The sequence below is a fragment of the Pseudorasbora parva genome, chromosome 3 (genome assembly GCF_024679245.1).
Source record: "Pseudorasbora parva isolate DD20220531a chromosome 3, ASM2467924v1, whole genome shotgun sequence".
NCBI classification, from domain to species: Eukaryota; Metazoa; Chordata; class Actinopteri; order Cypriniformes; family Gobionidae; genus Pseudorasbora; species Pseudorasbora parva.
The window spans coordinates 15,452,157-15,473,002 of record NC_090174.1 but is presented as its reverse complement, the minus strand read 5'-3'; the positions used below and the strand labels follow the sequence as shown (position 1 = coordinate 15,473,002).

Sequence of the window (20,846 nt, the reverse complement as noted above, 5' to 3'; positions counted from 1 at the left end):
TTTGATGTAAAGCAGAGGGACATCATCTCTCCAGGGGCTGTGCGTGAAAATGCTTCACCTCAGCACACAACAAACAATTACAGCACACATGACATATCTGAGGCTACTAATCCAGGGTTACATGGAGAAATGTGACACAGATGGGTTATTTCCAGGTTTTCAATCTTCATGCCCTGAAAAACAGCATGAATTATTTGTGATCTCAAAGAAAACAGGCTCCATGTTTTTCCAGTTGCTTCAAGAGCTTAATCTTGTTACAATTTTAAACTCCTGAAATGAAAATACCTTTATTCCTATTAATGAGTGTTAATGGTTTAGTTTGCATGCAGGGTTTACCTGCTCAGTATTTGTTCACTAAAGGCAAATCAATATTATATCAGTTAACAAAACACACTCCTGCTGCTGATCTGCTGAGAATAACAAAAATCAATTACAGGTCTAAGATCAGATCTTACATTGTGTCATGGTACGCAACCTGTCTAGAATCTAGAACAGGGGCGGGCACTTTCGGTCCTGGAGGGCCAATGTCCTGCAGAGTTTAGCGGCCTGTAGCTGAAGGCATTGATTACAATCGTTGATGAAAAATTGATTACAAACACACCTGAACAAGCTTGTGATTTATCATTATTGCTTATTTATTTAAGTTATTTGTGTATTCTACTTTTGATTTTATTAATACTATAGCAACACTAAATATATATAACATTCTACCAGTTAGGCACTAGGAACTGGAGAAGGCTTCTGAATTCTCTCACACCGGCCAATGCCGATTTGTAAGCATTTTTCGCCCGATTCCGATGTGTAACAGATAATATCATGCATCCATAATATTGATATATAGATATTAATGAATTGACATTTAATATAGGCCTATTTTTGGCCAAATTTGTGTGCGTTACATTAAATTAAAGTGTGGTTCTTTTATTTTATTGGCTTGTATTTTTAAAATTTGGATTCAGTAAAATGTATTTAAAAAGTCTAATGGAAAGAAAAAAAGATAAAGAAATGAATATGTCGTGTTTTACTTTATAAGTTTGGTTTTGGCGAAGCGCATCCAAAAAATGTTTTTTTTTTTTTTTTGCATTACTGATTAGTATGGGTTCCATTTGCTTTTGTCAGGTCATTTGCATCCGGTGTAGACATGGTGTAATGCTACATAATAGTTGTACAATTAGAATTTTCTAATTATAAACAAAATCAAACTATTTTTTTTTTATTTTTTTTTTTTTTAAATCATCCATGCCTAATCTTTTCAAAAATCGCTTGTAAATCATTGTGCACTAACGGAGGACTTTGCTTGTGAGTAAATGAGAAAACCGTGATGACAGAATCATAAATCAACAAGTTTTTCTTAAAAAAAATAAAATGGTGGTGACCAGTCACAAAATGCAAGATATAATTATTATTTTTTTTAATCTAAAAATATATCTACATTTAAACCAGAATCCCTGATTTTGATATAGGAGTATATGGACATGTAAACTACTCACCAAAAACTAAATATTTAACTACTATATAAATACCACATACAGACTTTTAGGAAAATCCAAACAATGACTCACCCATTTTTTTTTTAACCATTTCAACAAACGATCCAAAGAAACTGAAAATTAATAAAGGAAGTTGGACTGTAGTATATGGTCTCATGAAAAGCCTTTACATCTGCCATGTTCTCTCCTACCGCTGATGTTTGGTATATAACTTATACAAACACGTCCACGTCTCCTCACATAACCAACATGCACACCAACAATAAATGGGGGATGGGGACAGTACCAAAATTGATAGCCCTTTGTGCATATTTCAGTTCTGCATTTCTTCTGCTGCTCTAACTCCACCTTTTGCAATGTGTTGTTAATCTGCCCAGCAGACATGCTTGTCCTTCAGTAAGAAGATTTGCCAATTCAGCCCTGTGTCTCTGGAGGCGACCATTAATGAAGACCACATGTACACGCTCTCACGCACATCCAAAAAAACAACAGCTTTTACCACGGTACCACCTCCAGATCATGTCAACTCTACTGAAGTCCAGTCCTTGCAGTTCGACAACGTTTTTTTGAGGTTTTGCTCCACCTAAACTTCAATGCACTTTTGACCCATAGGCTTCAAGGAATGCAAATCTCTTGAGACTTATGCAACGCAGAACTTTAGATCTCACAGATCCTACAGAGAGTTGCAAATAAATAAATATTTTTTATTTTATATATATATATATATATATATATATATATATATATATATATATATATATATATATATATATATATATATATATTTTTTTTTTTTTTTTTTTTTTTTTTGCTTTATCTGGGATCTGAGAACATGTCAGTGTTTCAACACATTGGAAGTTTAACGGCATCTCCATACCCTGGTAAACATGGTCAACTGGATCAAAAATATTTTCGCTAGAGCACTTTTCCGCCGCTTACTACACCAGGACTTAATGACGATTGTACTGATTCGTCATGATGCTAAATACAGCGACTGGGCACAGACTGTTCAAACCAAGTCACAGGAACATGCATCATTACGCTTGCTGCCACAAACCAGTTCTGCCCTGGTTATAACACCACAATCTAATGAGAGCCTTTACCCTGCATGGGAATGAAGTCTGAACAGGGAAATAAACCTGGCTGGACTTTGTGCGTGTGTGCGCGCGTGCGTCACAGGACTGTACAGTGCAACATGTGTGTGATGAATACATTTACACTTGTTTGTGTGAGATGAGAAGTTGTTTTGTGCGGTTATCTAGGGCTGCACGATCGACTGAAATTAAACCAAAATGATGATGAAATCGCGAAGGCTTTAGCGCAGGTGAAGCACAGCACTGTTCAGAGCTGATCCAGCAGTTCACAATACATGTATGCTACGCTACACTATCTCTGTAAGCGCTGAGTCATTGGGAGTTTAGTTTGAGAATGTCATGCAGAGCTCGGTGCGCACCAGGTTCCGAACCCGACATTACCTGTAGGACGTTTTCTATCATGAAACATGCACGTAGAATGCAAATGCACCTGTGTTCGATAGAATCAAGTTAAGTGTGAAATAGGGATGTCAATTTACACAAATTCCCATGATCGATCGTCATTTAAATTAACAATCAATTAATTGATTAATCGTTAACTTTAATACTGCAATATGCGTCTACAGCAGTGGCGTATATCTGACAGCATGACCGGATGTGCAAATGCTGCTCAAAACGCATGTTCTTCACCAAAAGAATGAGAAGGATTTTTTTATCTAAACAAAGGGCTGTGGGATTGTAGAATTAGTCGATGTGTTTTATAATTTAATTAAATGACTTATTTAATAACCAAATATAAAGATTTATATAAAGTTAACAAAATATTACAAATTATATATCTTCACAAAATGATGCGAATGCACAAGTGAAATTGAATTGAGTTGCTGATATTCATATTCAGAATGGGAGACGCATGGTCTTCCTCTTCACGGCACCTAAACCCAATTATATTTACAACCACTTTTTTAAAATAGTGTTCTCATTTGTTATGTAATATGACAGTCCCAATCATAGTTAGCCTATTATGCATTGCTCTGCATGCGCTAAAGCCGAAGCACTGAATGAAAACCAGTAGCCATAGCACTGACTGAAGCCATTTGCTAGTGCGTTTTATTTCACTAAAAAAAACGCTTATATAATTGATCACATATACAGAACAAATGTAATATTACAAACTTCAACACAATCTGATGCGAATGCACAAGTCACCTTGAACTAAGTTACATGCGCGAGTCAGAGTGCATGACTCATGTTGTGCACGTGCTCTGCCTGGATCAACGCAATGAAACACGGCAAATAAACCCAAATACTTAACAATCACAATGTTTTATTACAATAGTGTTCTCATTAATGTTGTGTAATACGACAGTACCAATCATAGTCATTATTAGCTGTGCATTGCTGTTGGAGCTGCACGCTGAAGCTGATCACCGCCACATTTTTTCTACCGCTCGCCTCTAATATTAATTATTAACCAAATGCATACTTAGATAGGCCTGCACAAAATAAACACAATATTACAACTTACATTTGCACAAAACAAAAGGCTGTGAATGCACATGCAAACTTGCAGTCATGATGGTGTAACTCCAGCTGTAAAATGGTCCCAAATAGAACTCGGGCTCGCTTCATTTTTCCTCCCGTTTCGCGGTTGAGCCGCACGCACGCGCATGACCCTTCTTAATCGATGATCAATAAGTCTTATCGATAAGTCTTAAGGTCATCGATTAATCGTTGACATCCCTAGTGAAACCAGACCTATGCTGCGAATAGCCAAAAGCAACGTATGCCAAACATCGTTCCAAACTTGTTACGACAAGCGCTTACAATCCTGTTGAGTGTTTGAAATAACCTACTTTTTAAGATCGGATGTGCTTCACAATCACAGAACAAGGCAGAAATTAAATTATTTTATTATATTCTGTAAAGTGATTCGCAGTGTAGAGAAGTGTACAGTACTTTTTTTCTCTCTCTCAATGGATGTATAATGTTTCCTGACAAATTAAGACATTGTTTAGTAACAGTTTTATAATAATAATTTATTATATTTATTCGTAATTACACTGTTTTGTATTTTATTGCATTTTTTAGACGTTTTATACATGTGCTGGCCTGTACTACAAAACTTTTAATCTTAAAAAGTTAACGTACAGCCCTAATACAACATACACATATAGATATATAATGGTAATGGTGTGTGTGTGTACTCTTATAATATATACCCCATCGGTTGACAACATATGATAGACAAAATATACATATAAATATACATAATGTGTCACAATATATATAAAAATAGCGTTTGCATTTGGAAGTTTGCATTTGGAAGTTTAACGAAAATCTTAAAAGGAGAAAACATGAGGACAGGATGCAAATTTTGGGGTGAATTATCCCAAATAAACTAAGTAAGATAAGTCTCAGATAAAAGTAACTATATCATGAATCACATTGTTTACATCAGCGATACATATCTCAATATAAGCAAGCATTATCACACCCATAGAGGTCACCTTGATTTGTCATTTGTGATGACCATTATTAGGTTATTGTAAACAGACAATAAAGAATGGCTGCGTTTAAGACATTTCAATGGTAGATACAATTTTAATTAATTAGTAGTATGGTTCATTACACACCTATCATGCAGTGCTCAACGTTAATGTTTTTTCTCCGCTTGTCCTGGACAAGCAGATTGTTAAAGGGGCAAGTCGCTTGATTAAAACGTCACCAACAAAACTAAAAACTAAGGAAGCACTGAAAATTCTCAAGCGAGAATGATTAATTTTATCACATTCACTGTAGCGAACAATAATGTATTGACTGACATGGAAATGGAGCGAATTATCAGGTAAACAAGCTGCTCGCATGGACACACTTCATGTTCCAGGCTGTTCAGGAGACCTGAGGACTTTTCTACCCTTCCCACAGATGAAAAATGTCAACAGTCCTGGTTGATATTTATAATCCAATACCACAACAATTTAATTCATGATCGTTCGCTTGTTCTGCCCATTTTAAGCAAGCGTCGCTATGCGTCTTAAACTGAAGAAAATCGCAACTATATTCCTGCAAGCAGTAAGTAGTGATTTATCCACTTATTGACTGTTTAAACAATTTCTGATTAAATTGAAAGTTTCTTAAGCCCCTTTCACACTGCGATTCTGGCAAATACACGGATAATGCGACCCGGCATTTGTTCCCGGGCCGCTAGATTTGGTCCATTCACACTGCCAGCGAAATACCGTAATATGTGCGCTCACACACAACCGTAACGGTCCTGGGTCGAGTTGACACGTGACAACCGGATGTGACGTATAACGGCGAGCGATCTCAGCTTCAGCGCGGATAGTAAAGAGCGCCGTGGTCTTGACTTATGTCCAGTTTGCGCACATTTCTGCTTGTTTAATTTTAGTTTCTTTTGTATACGAACACTCTCTGCGTTTAAAACACCGACTAGCTCTTCTGGCACTGCAGGGTTGTATTATTGAAAAAACAAGCTCTAGGAGTCGCACGATAACTATGTACACGGTACGGCATTATTTTTGGCTTTTGTTCACACAGCGCTCGTCCTGGATCAAACCCCGCAATGTTAATAGGTCCCCGACCCGGGTTCAATTCGGTAATCAATTCCGGGACGTGGTTGCTTTCACACAGAAGGCGACCCGGCAATGTTCCAGGAATATTGCGGGTCCGACATGCAGTGTCAAAGGGGCTTTAGAGAGACAGCCTTGTCTAGATAACACAAGATGCTAGTACAGTAAGAAAAGATAAATCACAGTCACTGCATAAGGTTAGCCTACATTGTGACTAACATTATATAAACATGCAATATCATTGACGAAAAAAGACAAGTCTAAAATGTAGGATGAATGACACTTAAGCAGAACATCTCAAATGGAGATTGATAAAATGCAGCTTACTTGCTTATTGGTGTTTTCATATCCTCCGTGCGCAAAAGAGAGAGCTCGCATGCATATGGTTGCCAGATTGGACATGCTTAGGTAAAAACCGGACTTTATATGGGTTTCTTTTCACAGAAAAGCTATTTGGGGATTTAATTACTGAAATCTGGCAACCGCACGAACGTGAGAGAGCTCACGTGTGGATGATCTGAAAACACCAAATAAACAAGTAAGCTGCATTTTAATCAATCTCCATTTGAGATGTTTTGCTTAATTGTCCTTTAGTCGGTCTGTGCTGTGTCAGGACGGTCAGGACTCACGAGCCGCTTCACTGAACTGCTTTGAGCTGTGAGCTGCTGAAATAAGCCAATCAGAGCAGAGCTCAACATTAATATTCATGACTCTTACAAATAAGGCAAAAACAGAGCATTACATCCTAGGGACAATTTTATAGGGTTGTAAATGGACCTGTAAAACTGTATCTGGACAATTTTTGCCCCTAGAAAAAGCCACATTCCCTCTATTTAGATATCAGAGAACAATTTAACATATTGTTTCAAATCATTCTAGGGGAAGAAAAAAAAAACTTGGGGGTTTTCCCCCTCGAAACCAATTCAAGGCAGTAATTATCACAAATATTATAAGAGCTGATAGAACAGAAAAAAAAAAGAAAAAAAAATGCTAAAAATAAATATATATATTTTTTAAGGCAGCCTACTTATATATTGGCCTACTGCTTGGTTCGGACAAATTGAACATTCTTTACAATACCCAGCAACAACTCTCTCTCAGGGAGCTGCTCCATGCAGCAGATGTTCGATCGAGGGCTGAAGAGGCCCCTCGAAAAGGAGACAAAAAAAAAAAATACTATCTCAAACACCAGCAACGTCTTCCCCCAACCAGGTCACACTTTTAGTAAACTGCCACAGCTCTCCCTGGCAGTTTTCACACACAGTCTTTCTGATCATTTGTTTGAAACAGTTGTATGGTTCATTAATTTGTGATGCCCTGCATTTAGTGCAGTATATTTTTTAAGTACCACCATACCGATGCATAGCTGAAACAATTCCTGCATCTACTCAATGGGCATGAAGAGCTCAATATAGTGTGAAATAGGGATGTTCGATATTCGATATTCAGTAACTGTATCACCTCTGATTAGGGCTGAAACAGTTCCTCAAGTAGCTTGAATTTAAAAATGTTGCCCATCGAGGCAAAACCATCTGCCTAGACGCTTTGTTTAGTCCATTAAACCACACACACATGTTGCAGGAAAACTTTTTTTGTGTAAGTACTTGGAGTATGAGCTGATTGCTGATATTGATTATATCCATGTTTCATTGGGTAAACATCCCAAAAAATTGCAGGTGGATGGTTCATTAACTTTCATTTTCAGCTCATGTCGAGATCAAAGACTGCAATGGGTGACAGGTGGCATCAGCACTGGTAATATCATTTAATCTCACTATTTTTAAATGAAAACAACTGTGTCGAGCTTCAGGATGCAACGATGAACATTTCAGTTTCATTTGCGGCAGTTTGCCCGTCAGCTGAATAGATACGAGCAACTCCAAACACATGAACGCGATGGAGTTTGAAGTTTTGCACATAGATCACTGCTATTGTGATGTGTGTGAAATCTTTAATGAGACATACATATACATATTGTATGTCTTATAAAGTTTTATACTGGTATATATATGTGAAGATTGGTGCTGCTGGCCAGTATAAAACTTGCCAGAATTATGCTATGCCTTTTCTAAGTGATTAGATTTGTCCTTAGAGAGGAGACAGGGTGATGACTTTTGACTCGGGCCAGGATGCAAGCACTTAGCAATTATATATATATAAAATATCTTGATAATATCTTCAAAATACACCATTAAAATGTTCTCAACGCTAGGCACAACAAACATCAAAACAAGCTGTAGTGTGCATGTGTGTGTGATGCGTAGCACCCATGCTTTCATTGATTTGTGTAATTTTTATTTAAATCATATTTATAACTACCAACTTAATAAAACAAGCTGTGTTACAATGATGAATATGATTAGCTCAAAATGTAGATCTACTTTATCTGAATTAAACACAAACACATCTTGCATTTGCTCACATTCCAGCGGTTACTTGTGCTGTATAGGTTGTCAATCCTGTTTTAGGTTAAGAAATATAATTTCACCAGAGATTTTTTTAAAAGCAACTTACTTCAGTGTAGCTAATATGTCACGATAACGTCACGCTTAACACAGGATTTGAATTTGTGACGATCAGGAACGGATGGATGGATGATTTGTTTTTAACACCGGATTTAGTGACGGAGTTGATCCGGGGATCTCTAGTATGCCCATCTTTACTCTTGTTCTTACTTCAAGTTACCTTCCTGTCCAATTATTTTTTGCTTCTTACAAAAGCCACAAAACCTTCAGAAGACAGTAAAGGCTTGTCATGCCTGAGCTGAAGCTGAAACATGAAAGTTGCACAATATAAATACAATGTTTAAGCATTATTTTTATTTATATTACTATTATTTTGGTTTATTGGTTGTAGGTTTAGTTTTAGATTGAAATATGAAAGTTTACCTTTTTAAAAGAATTTACAATAGATTTTTTTATAATATGGCAATTGTGTGCATTAAAATGGTTTAGTTTCAATTATTAATGCATGCAATTTGAGCAATAAAACATTTTTTCTAAAAAAACAAAAACAAATTAGATGTTAATTTGAAGATACCCTTTTTATTTTTTCTTATATAATTAGTATTGCTCTTTAATAGTAATTATCCAATTAATCGATCAATTAAGTGCTAGATTAAACGATTACAAAAAGAATCGATAGCTGCAGCCCTACCTCTGATACTGCAATTTTTGCCGGTCTGACAGGAATGATCCAAATCTGATACAGGACACTCCACATGAATTTCTCCAGAGTTGCTATTAGAGTTCACTTCATAAACAGTTTACCATTTCATTCAAGAAAAACTATTGCACACTAGGGCTGCAGAGTATATAATTTTAGCATTGATATCTTGATGTGCTCATCCGCTAGCTACATCACAGGATGTGCGATGTCAACATAGTAAGCAAGCAAGTAAAATATATTTGTATAGCACCTTTCACAGATAAAAATCACAAAGTGCTTCACAATAAAAGGAGGAATACAAACATTTATTTAAAAAATTTTTTATACGGGATTGCATTTGATCTGTGATCTGTTCAGGCCAGCTGCCCGTAGTTTGGAATGCATACGGTTACCCAAGTTAAACCATATTATACCACAAGAACTAGGGGGTGATATGCTATGCGAATCGATCACAGGGATCAGGTTCTAAATGAAGTTCCAGTAAAACATTTCCCCCTCAAAAAGTCCTTGCTAGTTCTTTTTCAAAGTTCAGGAACTTTTGGGGGAGAGACTTGAGCACTGAACATGCTGATTGGTTGATTCCACGCAGCATTTTATTTCAACCACGATTTTCAAAAGTCTGTTGCTATGTGTGCAGTTAAAGTTGTTTGCTATGCGAATCAACAATGGAGTTGGAAAAAACCAAACCAAAAAAAAAAAACTGATGGATTGCCGATGAGGTTCAAGTCAGAACTGAAAAGTTGCGCATTCCTACGTCATTGGACTAATCTTTATGCTATTTTACACTGCGATGGAAACGTGGACTACAACTATTATTTTCTGTTTGAAAAAACAAAAACAAAAAAAGCGTGTTTCTATTTTATGCACTCCTGACAGTAAAATAAGCCACTATAAACGTATAGAAAAGTCCAGAGACATAAAAAAAAATATTGTTATATACCGTGAAACCACCGGAAACGTAAAAAACTGTGATACAGACTTTGTGGTCATACCACCCAGCACTATCTGCATTCTTGAAATAAATTCTCACTGCAAGAACCTCGCAACAACCAAGACCTGCATCCCAGATTGAAAAAGATAAAAGAATATATGCATATAGCTTCTCTAAATTGAATGCCCAGACTGCATAACCCCTGCAAACTGCATGCTAAAAGACTACTTTATCTTAAGTACAGGAATGTAGGCTTTGCATGGACTTGTTTGTGGTTGGATCAAAACTGGTTGGTTTGATCGCACCATCTACTTTAACTAGCCATGGAAACACAGAATCCTGAACTCCAGAATACCAGAACGAAGAACATTAACTGGCTTTACTGAACGTTTTATATATAAAGCATGCAAATACTGCATCATTTATGCCCCAGAGCCCAACATTTTAAACATATCCCTTGGTTATTCCATCTAAAAGAGCCCTAAATCAAAGTGACGCATCTTATCTACAAGCTATTTTCTATTCATATTATTTGTTATTGTATTATACTATATTGGTCACTGAAAAAACTATTCAACCACTAATGTTGGAAAGAATTCATAAAAAGTATTTTTACCAGCTCAACTCCATACAATAAAACAGAACAGTGGCAGATAAAGAGGAACTCTAATTTCCATAGTACAGAAGTTATAGCTATAAAAGATCTCATTCCCTGTTTGGAGTCACGCACATAGTCAACTTGGAATCGAAGTGAAGGAAAAACTGAGAAATACAATTTGTGTACCCAGAATGCAGTTGTAAGCGTTACCAAGAATGAGTTAACAATAAAACAAGAATTGTGCACAAAGCTGGGCACATACGGATCCTCTCACTCTAGAGGCCCACAAAAAGGAGTATGTTAGGGTTTCCAAAAAGAAAAAAAAGAAAAAGCCTGGGAGCCAAAACGGACAGAAATTCCACATCTGCTGTTCTCTGAAGTGAGTCTCAGCTGTAGAGATAGAGAGAGAGAGATACAGATAGATAGAGAGATATCTCATGCTAAATACTCCCCCTCAATATCCTCAATCAGGTCTGACCCCAGAAGATTAATCCAAAAATTCAAAGAGGGAGATGGAGAAAGAGATACGAGAAAATACATCGCAATGAGAAGCACAACCTGGGTGCCTTAAATATACAATGCATTCAGCTTCACACTGATCTCAGTAAAGCCTTTTACCAGTATTGGTTACCACAGAACACATTTTTGCAATTTTTAAGCTTAACTTCTTTAACTTTGAGCACCACATGCCATGTGGATAATGCTGCAAAAGACACATGCCTAACAGTTAAAAGCATCCGTCTAGCGTTTACATAGAAAAACAATGGCACATTCCGAGCCAGATGAACAAAATCTACACTACAGGCTTTTGCGAACTGCACATATGAAAAGAGTTCAAAGAGGCATAAAGAAATAACTGATGCCATCGCATATGATTTATGCAAAGATATGGTGCCTGCCAATATCTTCAATAGTTTTTTTTTTCTTTCTGTAGAAGTCATACTCATAATTGAAAGTGACACCGTTTTAACTTTTACTACTAAAGCTGCTTGCTACTACTAAAGCAATTTATTGCTTGAAGTGCTATATAAATAAACTTGTACATGACTTGACCTGCGTGACGGATTACAGAGCTAGTGCAAAAAAATTAAAAATAATTCCACACGGCTATGATCAGATGCTGTTAACTGCGGTTTTCTCATGTTATTATATGAACACTTAAGAGGAAGAACCAATTGCTGAATTGTGTGAAATCTGAGAGATTCATCTTTTCAAGACATTCCAGAAGTTTCTTATGCTGAGAGTATCAGCTTCAGGCATCACACAATTTTTACTAAAGGTACTAACAGTGTGCAGCAAAATGTCACGATGGAAAGCACTTTACCTTTGGCAACTCTTCATTCTTTTTTATTTTAATGAAAAATGTGGCAGGAGAAAACACTTTTATAAATAAGCTCAGCTAGCTCTAGAGAGTCACCAGGAATAATATTTGTTATATAATGACACATAATACCACACAATGTCACAGAATACCTCAAGCATCAATGTTGAGAATCAGGGGCATTTTCTTGCATTTCACTTCTCTCTGCACTGATTCTTTATGCAACAGTTACACAAATAGGGGATTCAAGAGGAAATCAAACTGACGCTAGTCATTTCTAATGAGGAAGAGAAACCAGAGATTTACTAGCAGGGCTGAAATAATCTTTCTAAAAGTGTACAGCGTAAAACAGCATCAGATTTCAATAATTTATGTCCTATGTAGATTAGAAAAATAATCATTGCCAAGTCAAAAGTGCTTTAGTTTGAGAGCTGGATTTATCTGGAATTTTATGTGGGTTTTAGTGGTGGAGTGGGGGATCGGGTTTGAGTCCTGGTTCTAGTGTGTGAGCAGCATAATGCCATGAGCTCTGGCAGTCTTCCAGATCTGCTTCTGGTTTACATTACTCAAAACTCCATTCTCCAAGTCTCAACCCCTGTCCGGCACAAGCTTCCTCTCCCTTCCCTTAACACAGGCACTAATCAAATAGTCATTCAGAGAAAAAAATGTAAAACAAGTTAGCTGGGATTCAAACAAAAAAAAGCTCTCCCTAAAGATTATAGTTATGCACTTGGGTTTTTATGCATTTAACCACAAAGGACAAGGAAGTAGCACAAGTTGATTTTAAGTGGCATATCTATGATCTATGCTATATAACCTGATAACACATCTCTAGTTTGGTTGCGACCATAGCAACAATATCAAATTAAGAGCCTAAGGCAAACAAGCCTCAAAAGCTACAAGTACACTTAATATAGATCAAACATTTTTAAGTCATGTCACTATAAAACAAAATAAAAATAAAAAAGACCCCACAAAACTACCGATTAAGAGAGCTGGGTGATTTTAAAGTAGCCATAGGGGGCTTTAAGCACTCATACTGTGGCTGTGCGAAAGATGCAGCAATGCCAGACAATTACAAACTACTGTGTGCAGGCCTCCATCCAAATCTGGGCTTTCTGCCATGTTTGCAATTACGAACCATAGCCCAGTGCAAACCTTAAACAGCCTTAAATATTCAGGCGACATTTGTGTGCTGCAGCTATAAATCCAATCGCTTGATGAAATGGCGGTGTAAAATCTGGTCACCAGTTACGAAAATGGAATAAATGGTGAGTGGGTATTTTGAGAGAGGCACGTGGGTTTGGCATCAGCATGAATGGATCTAGTTAAGTGGAAAAAGGGTTCGTTAAAATTATGCACCAACCAAGCTAAAACAGTTGACAATTTTTATACTGTAAATAAATGAAGATCTGCTTTGGGACCACCACTGGTTAAGGTCAACTATGGTGACCAAATATAAATCAAAAGGTTAACAAAATACACAGCTTATGTGGAATTAAGCAACCGTCTGAGCAGTAGCTTAAAGTGGTAAAAAATTAAAGGGTTTAAGACATAATTTGAATTCAAATGCTCATTTAGATCATGTGCGAGGCACGTTTGAGTATAGATAGCAATATTTCAAGATCACTTGGATGTGGCAAAAAGACAAATAATTATTTAGGGAAAAACTTTTAGCTCACTCACTTTGCTCAGAGTCCGAGTCTGGCCTTGCGAGACCCGGAGCCACAGGTAGAGGCCTTGGGGGCCTTGGTTTGGGAGTTGGTGGAGAAATCTTTTTCTTTCCGATGAACTCCACGTACGTACCAGGAAAGTCCCCCTTTTCTTGAGTGGTTTCATTAAAGCCAGGCAGCCATCCGATTTCATCTGGTCTCTCCTCCATGCCCTCTACGTAGCCAACTGCAAGTAGTGCACCCTTATTGACTGTAAGAATGTCCCCTATATGCAGGTCAATATCCTCCTCCCTTTCTTTCTTATAGTCATACAGCGCTTTGTATTGATATCCTTCTGCACTCATTTTGATGGTAAAGTTTTGGTGTCACAAAGGTTCTTTGAACCAATATTTTTTTTATGAGAGACAAAAGTCAAAGAAAAAAAAAGGTTTTATCCAAAGACTTTAAGCCTTTATTATCATTATCATCCACACTGGATAGTCTGTCTGGACAAGTAGATTATGTGAAACTAATAGTCCAATGATTGGGTGCACCTTCAAGGTGCTTCATGCAGACTCTTCCCATCTGTGTAAGGCCTGTTCCTGTGGATCTCACAGTAACTCAAACCTGCAACACAGAAGAGAAGCCATTTTACACAAGCCACACAGAACGCATTTCAACTCAACTTCCATGGTGAAAACACTAGTATTCTTCTTAAATTATTTAATCAAATAAAAACAATATAATACTAATAGCTTAATAGATTAAACAAAAATATGTTACAAACGTGCAAAGTCAATGCTTTGTTTTTATCAAGTAAACCAATTTTTTTTATTATTTTTTTATACTGCAATTATTTATGGCGTGATTATTTTCTCTTCTCTATCTAACAAGTAGCTTCTTTAAGTGTTGAGCACTGTATACTTTAACTAAGAAAGCCTCAAAGGAGATAACCACAAAAAAGAAAATCAAATAATGGAACAAATGGGGCAAAATAATTTTTAAAGGAGTAAAATGCTGAGCGAGCAAAATTCTCCTTTGAGTTTTATGCAACTTAAAGGCAAAATTAAGAACGACCATGAATAATAATTTGGCAAAACATAAACTAAGTCAAATAATTTTTATATTATATATATATATATATATATATATATATATATATATATATATATATATATATATATATATATATATATATATAAATCACAGCAGATGCATTAAAATCGACCTGTGCTTTTCCGATTGACGACTCAATGCATGAAGCGGTGATAGAAAACGCTTAACGTTAACTTTACATTTATATATTTATATGCATTTCGCATGGTCGGGATTAGCATATTGGCTAATGTTAGCCTTAAATAACGTAACGTTAACTGGTTATTATTAGTGTACCAAATCAACGTATACTCAAAAATAACATTAGAAAGACTACAACTTCCATGTACGACGCTTAAAACTTAATTTACGACGCTAAATGCACAGTTGAGGTAGAAAATAAATCGCCAGTGTCAAGTAACTTAATGAAGTAAGCAAGCGGAGAGTCGACTGTAATAGGATTCAGTTTGGACACGCTGTACTGGAACAATCGGCACAGTAAAGCGATCCTATTTAACCTCCCATAACCTCAATATTACAATACACAGCCATCCTAAACACATTGTAAACTTCACAAAACAAGCATACCTACCAAGCAATGGTTAAAACAGAGAGAAACTGAAGTATATCTGCGAACTTTAGTAAGTTGTAAGGGGCCCGTTCATGAAAACCAGGGCCGAGAAAATCTCCTTCGCTTCCCGTAATGTTACGTTAACTCCAGCTCTTTACGCAGCTCTCCAACAAATCCACCCACCACAACAGCTATAAAACACTCCTCATACGACGCTTATTCGGGGAAGTAACATCCAGTAGTGGGATAAATTTCAACCCGCTAATTGAGTATTTTTTTTTTTTTTTTTTTTTTAATTCTTTAACTTAATGATTGAGCTCGTTTCCCGACAGTAAGGCCGACTCCGCCCGAGTCACCACAATCCCTCAATGGCAGAAACAGCAGAACGCAAACCACGCCTTCTGCTCTTCGTCAGCACCAGTCCCCCTTCACACCCACCCCTCTAGTTAAAGGGATAGTTCACCAAGAAATACAAATAAAATACAAAATGTACTCTAAAGGACTTATGATTATGAAGTAAACTTAATTTACTCACCATCAAGTTGTCCTAAACCTAAATGAGTTACTTTGTTTTGTTGAACAGAAAAGAAGATATTTTGAAGAATGTCTGCAACCAAACAGTTGCTGGCCCCAATATGAAAAAAATAAAAAATAAATACAATGGAAGTCAATGGGACCAGAAACAAACTTTCTTCAAAATATTTTCAGAACAAAGAAGGTGCAGGTATGACATCACTTTGTAGGTCAAAATGTGGAACGAGTTAGCATTTAAGCACTTACGGTTCCATCAAAAGTCAATGGGTTTTTTGAATGAGGTTTTGGTTAAAAGGCTGAAATAATGTCTGCGGTAAACACACACACTCAAGACACTTTCACATTTTATTGTACGACATAAAATACATCAGTAGCTATTAGGCCTACTTGTGATTTTTTAAAAGCGTGCCTTGAAAAAGGTGGTTGCTAAAATGTGGCTAAATGGGACTACAGAAGCTGTCAGGGTGATTCATCGCGTTAGCTTCATCACGGCGACAAGGTAAGCTCAGTTTTTGAGAGCTTAGTGATGTTGACGCTGAATTCGTGGAACCGGGATATAGTTTGTTAGCCTAGTCTACCTTTAGCTTTTTGGTGACTGCATTTAGGCTTCAAAATTCATTAAAGTTTTGTTCATCTGTGATAATTATCTTGATGGTCAAAACGTTGAAGTATCAAAAACTTTCAGAACTTGTTTTGAACAATAATCCAAAAGCCTACTGGAAAATCCTGTTGGGTTTCAGTGCGATGCTAACTGTCGGTTGGCCTACAAAGTGTGGCCATACATGTGCCAATCGATTATCCTTTTCAGAGCTGATATGTAATGTTTAACATAAAATGGTTGCTGTGGCAGCCAACAACAGCACAGCTTAACTCTGCATTGATTTTAATTATTAGTAATGTTCAAAAAGTTTCTGTTTAATTAATGCAATTGTTCTTTTTGCCCAGTTTAAACAATGGGACTTTATAGAGCCCGGAAGAGGACAACATACAAACAGAAGTTAGAATCCAACCTGGTGTCGCTCATCATTTGCTCAGGAAAAAGGTTGATAGTGATAGTGGAGATACATCATTTGTTTATGGGATGTTTGAGAGCTTGATTTTAGTCATTATAATCTTAAGAATTTATTGTAATACCTGGAGTGTTACAAAGCACCAATCAAACTGTGGCTACTGTGGGTCTTTAATAAAAAAAAAATTACTACTACAATTTTTTGGTAATATTTTTTATATATGGTGAGGTGGCCTAGTATGTTGAACAAAAGTATTTTGAAATAAATAACCCATGATATTGTTAGACCACAGTGATTTTTTTGTGAGTATGTTGGCCTATACGTCTCTTCTAATGGTTGAAATGCCATACTTTTTGGTATCCTACTATTTTAGATTGCAATTAATGTTCAATGTAAAATCTGAGTTGTGAGCCAAAACCTGCTAGGAATCCGTAGGCTACAAGTGTGAAATTATATGGTATTTTATGTTTTATAAACACAGCGGTTCATTAATAAGCAATGATTTCCATGGTATATTAAAGTGCCATAATTCTGGCACATTTTTATGTGTATTATAAAAAAGAGCCATCCCAAGTATTTCAAATTTTAAAATGGTTTATTTTATGAATGTTTTGTTAACATGTTTGTTGCATCATGTGCAGATTGTAAGCATAAGAGTCTCAGGCAATGTTTTCTCTGTTGCCTGTTCTGTTTGCCTAATTAAATCAAGCTGAATTTCTTCCAATCACTATCAGTTTCTCAGTACTGGAACACTTAGTCTTCTCAGAATAGAGCAGACGGTGCACTATAAGGACACTGTGAAGCAGTGCTATTGCAAAAAAAAATTATATATATATATATATATATATATATATATATATATATATATATATATATATATATATATATATATATATATATATATATATATATATATATATATATATATATATATATAATTTTTTTGCAATTTTGTTTTTCATCAGTTATGGTGCAGTCATCTTAATTCAGTCACATTTTCCTCACACAATACACAGTAAAACATTTCAAGGAAAAGATAATATACCATACTGTGTCTGTGAAAAAGGATAAATGGAATGTGATCGTATTGCTCAATTTCAACTAAGAAAACTTTCTTTCTTTCTTTCTTTCTTTCTTTCTTTCTTTCTTTCTTTCTTTCTTTCTTTCTTTCTTTCTTTCTTTCTTTCTTTCTTTCTTTCTTTCTTTCTTTAACTGGTGCTAACATTTGTTAGCACCAGTTAATGCATTAACCAACATAAGAGCAATATATGTTTATGGCATTAATTAACTTCTGTTAATGTTAGTGAATATAAATGTTAAAAGAATATAAAAGACTAATAAATGCTAGAAGTATTGTTCATTTATAGTTCATGTTAACTATGTTACTGTTAACAAATAAACCTTATTGCAAAGTGTTACCATTATTATTTAAAAAAAATACATTTCTTTATAAAGTAATTTCATAAAGAAAAATATACCATCTCACAGATCTATGATCACTTGTAATTTCATGTTAGATTTTTTTCTCTGAAAATAAATGAGATTCCATCAGCCTTTTCGCTTTTTGGTTCCGCATTCACAAAATGTATATAGCTCCAAGATTTAAGCTTTAGTGGTCATATTCCAAGCAGGGGCCATTTCCTGTGTTCCATTATTCCTTGTCAGTCAGGATTCAATAGAGAGTACACTGGACTCATTTAGAATGGCCAATCCCAAGCACATGACTATGCATGTGGGTGGCCTGATCATGGGGGAGGTTAACTTGCAGAAATCCCCTGATGTGAGTAGCATACCTTCCAAAGGATACAGGGAGAGCTCACATCATTCTGTTAAACTGTGGAAAGCATTGCAGCCAGTCATTGCAATACGAAAATGTAAAGCAACAGATTAATCATATAATATACTGATGTGAAAAAGTTCTTAACTTTTATTATCTTTTCTATGCTAATAAAGCATGCCATAAATGTAAAAGATACAGTAAGTAACCATTTTGATGTAATTGCTCCCAGATTTGAAACCTGACAACATGAACGAATCAGTGCATATGGGTGTATATTTCAGAAATGTGTAATCCACCATAAAAATAAATACAACACTCACAAAACAATAAATACAAAAATTGTAATATTGAGAAAAAAGATCCTATTGTGTCTCATCATGTGTCACATAATCACAGTATAAAATGTGCCTGCATGTTGACATGTGGTCAACTCTTTTGTCTGAAGGAGGCATGCAGGCAAGTCTGAGGCACTGCAACAAGACAACATGTCTTGTTCCCAGTCTCAGGGAACCGGATTGCATACTTTTGAACACGGTTCATAGATGCCTATAGACACATCTATCCAAAGGGGATCTTATATCCCAACAGTATTTGGGGAGGGACTCTTGCGAACTGCCCAGCATAAATGAAGCCGCCAATGTCCCAATATGCCGCTGACATCTTGAGTCTCAAATGTGCAGTAGTGAACTTGAAGCCTGAGACTGTACAGTGAGCGAGAAGTGGAGCCGCGATATTAAGGTCCCGTCCATACTCCCATAGAATCGGCTAATACAGTTTACTGCAACGCGTTGACGCACGCTCGCCTCTCCGCAACATCTCAATGGAGGTTCCAAAAAGTCCAGAGGGCAAAACGGGGCCATTGAGAAGGACATTTTTCAACTTTTCCCTGATGTCCGCCAGGTTCAGGCACTGATGCCTTTCCATCACCACCATCGCTGCCATTGAGCAACCAATGACAGTGGCTGTTGTTTGAGTTGTACAGAGGGCTAAGCCTGTGGTCAAGTCAAGTACACTTTATTTATATAGTGCTTTTACAATGACAATTGTTTCAAAGCAGCTTCACAGTGTTTAACAGGAAAATATTGCAACAAAATTGGATTCAGCTGTACAGTCGTTCTGAAGAAAACTGTGATGTTATCAGCTCATTTCAATTTATCATATAGCTACAATGTGGGCAGATTAGTGATAGTTGATACAGTTAATTTAGTAATTAATTTTATTTGGATATTTAGTTGAAAACTTAGATCGAAATTTTAGTGTCCCCAACTGCCCCTCAGAAAAAAAGGTACAGTAGAGGTACAATTTTGTTCCTTGTGGAATTAAACACATAACTGTGTCTTTAAATGTACACAATTAGTCCTTAGGGTACAATAATTATATTGTATAGTTTTCCTCAGTTCGGTCCTAGTGAGTCGCTGCCCTGCAGAGTTTTGTTCCAACCCTGAAAGACATCAATAGAAGCTCTTACTGAGAATCAACAGGTTTAGATTGTGATGTTTTATTGAAAATGTTTGGTCACCATTATGGCGAACAGTGTTTCCTTTAGTTGGGCAGTTTGGATTTTTAAGTGAGTTACAGTGTAAAAAAAACAAACATAATTGTTCAAAACAAGAGAAGCCATTAACAAAATGTATCATGAAGAATAATGTTTCACTAAACTCATCACTGAATAAAAATAATAAAAAAATAATATTCACAATCAATATGCTTGCAAATGCTTGCCACAGTTCAGACATTCAATATGTTTTATTTTTAAAAACATTCTAAGGGAAGAAAGTTTAGACACATATCAAGAATCAGCATATGGATCTCAACAATGGTGACATACTTAACGCTGCAATGCATGCTGGGAGGCACAAGTTTTATACTATGGTGGCTTAGTAGGATTGGAGCTAAACTCCGGAGGATATCACCTGACCGAACTTGCCTACCCCTGACTTAGAGGTACAACAATGTACCCTTAAGGGTACAGCCCAGTGACGGCCACTTGTACCTTAAAAGGTACAATTTTGTACTCTTTTTTTTGTTAGTTTTTTTGACAGTGTGAGCAAGCCAAGCCAAAAGTGACA

At 36.3% G+C, this 20,846-nt stretch overlaps 1 protein-coding gene across 1 annotated transcript in view; it reads right to left on the bottom strand.

Annotated features, from left to right (window-relative positions):
• pik3r1 (phosphoinositide-3-kinase, regulatory subunit 1 (alpha)) overlaps nucleotides 1-15,721 on the bottom strand; it is a 33,121-nt gene extending 17,400 nt beyond the window's left edge. Inside the window, exons 1-2 of the mRNA XM_067437913.1 lie at nucleotides 15,475-15,721; nucleotides 13,822-14,414 (exon numbers count right to left, since the gene is read on the bottom strand). Of these exons, the coding sequence (XP_067294014.1) occupies nucleotides 13,822-14,152 (331 nt within the window). The 5' untranslated portion in view covers nucleotides 14,153-14,414; nucleotides 15,475-15,721. The remainder of the gene's footprint in view (nucleotides 1-13,821; nucleotides 14,415-15,474) is intronic.
• Nucleotides 15,722-20,846: the final 5,125 nt, after the last annotated feature.